Raw genomic sequence first — 3,627 nt, forward strand, 5'->3', positions numbered from 1 at the left:
CCGAATGAGTCATATTGATACAATAGTTGGACTTTTAGTTTGGGTTTTATTTTTTATGTTAAATTTCGACCTTTTTAAAAGGGAGCAGGCGCACGTTTCTCTTAGTAAGCTCATCGGAAAGTGCCAGCTGGACAGTTAGTTATTAATGTGATTATATATTTATCGCTTATTGAGTGTAGAAATTTTTACTTCAGAAAAATGCCGTGTAAAACCATCGGACGACACTCTACAAGCCAATTGCAGCATTACTTGAAGGAGATTTTAGCTGACCAGGTGAAATTGGAGAAAAATGAGGCTAAAGCGGATTGAACGATCGTGACTCATTTGCGTGAGTTCATTGAAGACCATATGAAAAGCGATCGCTTGTTCAACGCTCTTTTTAAAAGAACTGACGGAACTGGAAGCTATTTTGAAGGATTGCGGGTGGTCGAAGCTACGGAATTTGACTTCAACTTCGTTTTTCGACTTCCATTCTTCAAAACTGACATTGCTAATAAAACGGAAATCGATACTCCAATGTCGTATGCCTTTTTAAAGTTAAGAAGATCAATAAAAGAAATGAACTATGAAAACGTGCTTCATCGCAAATATTGGGGTCTCGAAGAGTTCTTCGACGCCGAAAATTATTTTCTCTGTACAAAAGTGCTTAGTTGGATGCAACGACTGGTGGATAAAATCCCGTTTGAGGAGTTTGAAGGAGTTAATAAAATTGAAAGGACCAGCAGTGGTCCAGCGAGGACGTTATTAATCACAACAAACAATTCAGTGGAAATCAGTGTGGACTTGGTGCCAGTTTTCGAATTCCCTGGAGAGCAATACTTGAAGAAAGTTCACCACTGGGATCATCTTTTAGGAGAGGAAGTCACAAAGAGTTGGGTTTTGGTGCCGAAACCACTTACAAACGAAGGGAGTGTTTACACTCCTCCTACCAAAGACATTCCGCGTTTGTGGAGACTCCATTGCCCATTTGCAGAAAAATGTCTGGTCAGAAGAAGGAAGGCATTGAAGCCAGTTATTAAATTGGTCAAACTCTTAAAGGAAAACGAACGATGGACTTGTATTCCTTCGTATTTTGTGAAGACCGTGGCGTTTTGGCTTATTAAGGATCATCCTAATCCCGAGTTCTTTAGTGAAAAAAATATGGCGGACTGTTTTCTGCTGATGCTACAGAAACTTATGGAATGTTCAGGTGAACGTCGGTTGAACAACTTCTTCTATCCGGACTTTAACATTATGTACAAAATGACCGAAGATGAAGCTCGGATGGTTCATAATCGATTGGACAACATAATTGAACAAATCCAGACGTCTCCAAAAAAGGTGAAGCGGTATTTTAATAAGAGTTGTTGATTCGTGTATGTGATATGCGAACCTGGAGCCCTCACACCACTGAAGTAAGTATAAAAGAAATAGAAATTGTATAGTTTAATGCTAGTTTCTTGATTATACCTTTTCTGTGTTTGTTTGAACTTCTGAGTGACTTATTTTCGTTGCATTTCCATTAGGCCACTTGAGCATTCCAGAGACAAACTTCTCAGCAGTGAAATAGATCCATCTCCTGTGATATCAACTGTGATAGCTTCGTTTTACAGTGCGTTGTTCCTACTGTTTATCATAACCGCACATGTACTTCTGAAGATGTATTTATTTATGTAAATATTTGTCTGTACATATAGTCAGTCAGTAAACATCATTCTAAATCTCTTCTTCAATGAGTTTTGTGAGTGTTTTTCTTTCAGATTATCACTACAACAATATTATTAATAATAATTAGAATAAAAGAGAATAAATGGAATTAACTATACTTTTGATACTGTACTCTACCAAATACACATAACTTATAACTTATTTGTTATTTTAATTTTCGTAAATATTAACCATGTTGCCGGCCAAGACGTCTGTAGATATCATGCTTACCATGAATGTGAAGTGCATATTGAAATTGTAAAGCCATTGTTATTATATAGAAATAAACGAGAATGCATATTTGATCCATAATGGCCGGTAAGGTGGTTAAACTAATACTTTTTTATTTTTATAACCTATTAGAATCACTTAGCTGGTCGGATGAAGCTAAATTTGGTACTATGTTTATTGGATAGCTGCTAAAAATGTGTTCAATATTGCGATTTTGGGTTAAAATAGGCGACTTTTAAAACCGAAATGAACGAAGGGCCTTACTGTTTTCATCTGATGAATGGCATGAAGTCCATTAAATCAATCAATTCACCTTGATCATTGTCTTCGTCCACCTCTCACTTGTTGTCACACCACATTTCTTCTTCACATGATTCACTTCATTGGATATTTCGCCTTCATCTATTACTTTAATTTTTTTAGGTCAATTTTGGATATGTTTTGGACACACTGTTCAACAACACCAAAATGAAGGGATATTTCACAAAACCCATTGAAAGTCATACATGTATGCAAAAGGCTTCATCCAGTTTTCCACTTATTTCGAAAGTAGAGAAATGGTTGAGAGTTTCAGTAAATTCACCATCTATTATGACACTATCTGATATCAGTTGGTTTTTGAGTTTCGGAACATCAGATGTAAAAAAAAAACATTCGCTCCTTTATATTGCGCATTTGTTCTTGCAGGGCAATCAGTTCTCACTTCCCAAATGTGCTCTCATTGAATCTTTTTTGGTAGCGTTATTACACAGTTTAAGTTGGCTGTGAATGACCTGGAAGCAGAGAAGTCACTGGAGATTATTCAAAAATCCCTCACGACTTTGGATCTTTTATCTTGCGATAGAAAATATGACTTGAGACCATCAAACATTTCAATCATTTTTTGCACAGCAGGTAGCATGGAAGACCATCTCGTTTTCACACTCCCTGCTTGGTTTCGACTTCAATTGGCAACATATTCGCACTTGTTTGCGTTATGTACGTTTATGAGATGAGTGAAAGTCATTATTGTTTTTTTCTCGCAATGTCACCGAAGTCGGTGTTGCAGTTGTCACCTCAAAAGGCTAATTATTATCTTATTGGTTAGACATTTTTTCAAATATGCGCAGAATGTGATCTGCTAATATCACTAACGTTAGTCCTACGAGATTTCGGAATTCCAACAATTTATTTGTATTCCTTTCGTAAGTAATCAATATCTCACCAGAACTCACATTACTTCAGGCTTGAGTTGTTTTCATGAAATACATTTTTTTCGTGTGTTTTAATGAAAAACATAAAAAAAACTATAAAACTCGTTACTAAGGCTTACAGTATATACAACATACGAGTATACTGCAAGCCAATGTACAATGATTTTGCTCAGTGGTGATTGAATGTTTCCCTGGATTTGATGCAAGTATTTGTTGCTATCATCATCATCAAATTCCTGCCATGTACCCTCAAGGGGTGTACAGGATATGATAGTACTACATGAAAATTTTACATCATTACTAACTTCTTATCTACAATTTTCCACCAAATCAGTCTGTTATTTGTCAAGACTCCAACATTATCAGATCTTATAATTCTATCGTCTAAGGCACTTTGTAAGTATCAATCCACCTAGATCTTGGTCTTCCTCTGGGTCGTTTTCCTGCCAATCTGGCAGAGAACACTTGTTTTGCTAATCTTTCTTCTCCCATTCTGTTTAAGTGACCATACCACCTG

The 3,627-nt window shown here is 36.3% G+C and overlaps 1 protein-coding gene across 1 annotated transcript; it reads left to right on the top strand.

Moving 5' to 3' along the window:
* Positions 1-348: 348 nt before the first annotated feature.
* On the top strand, positions 349-1,350 carry LOC150098516 (cyclic GMP-AMP synthase-like receptor). Its single transcript, XM_090405257.1, has one exon. It carries the CDS (start codon positions 349-351, stop codon positions 1,348-1,350), a length of 1,002 nt encoding a protein of 333 aa, XP_090261383.1.
* Positions 1,351-3,627: the final 2,277 nt, after the last annotated feature.

The sequence above is a fragment of the Typopeltis vanoorti genome, chromosome 15 (assembly GCF_054136105.1).
Source record: "Typopeltis vanoorti isolate ZY-2024b chromosome 15, IOZ_Tvanoo_1.0, whole genome shotgun sequence".
NCBI lineage: Eukaryota > Metazoa > Arthropoda > Arachnida > Uropygi > Thelyphonidae > Typopeltis > Typopeltis vanoorti.

Excerpts from the sequence above, each read along its gene's own strand:
- LOC150098516 (XM_090405257.1), top strand. The coding sequence starts at position 349 with ATGAAAAGCGATCGCTTGTTCAACGCTCTTTTTAAAAGAACTGACGGA.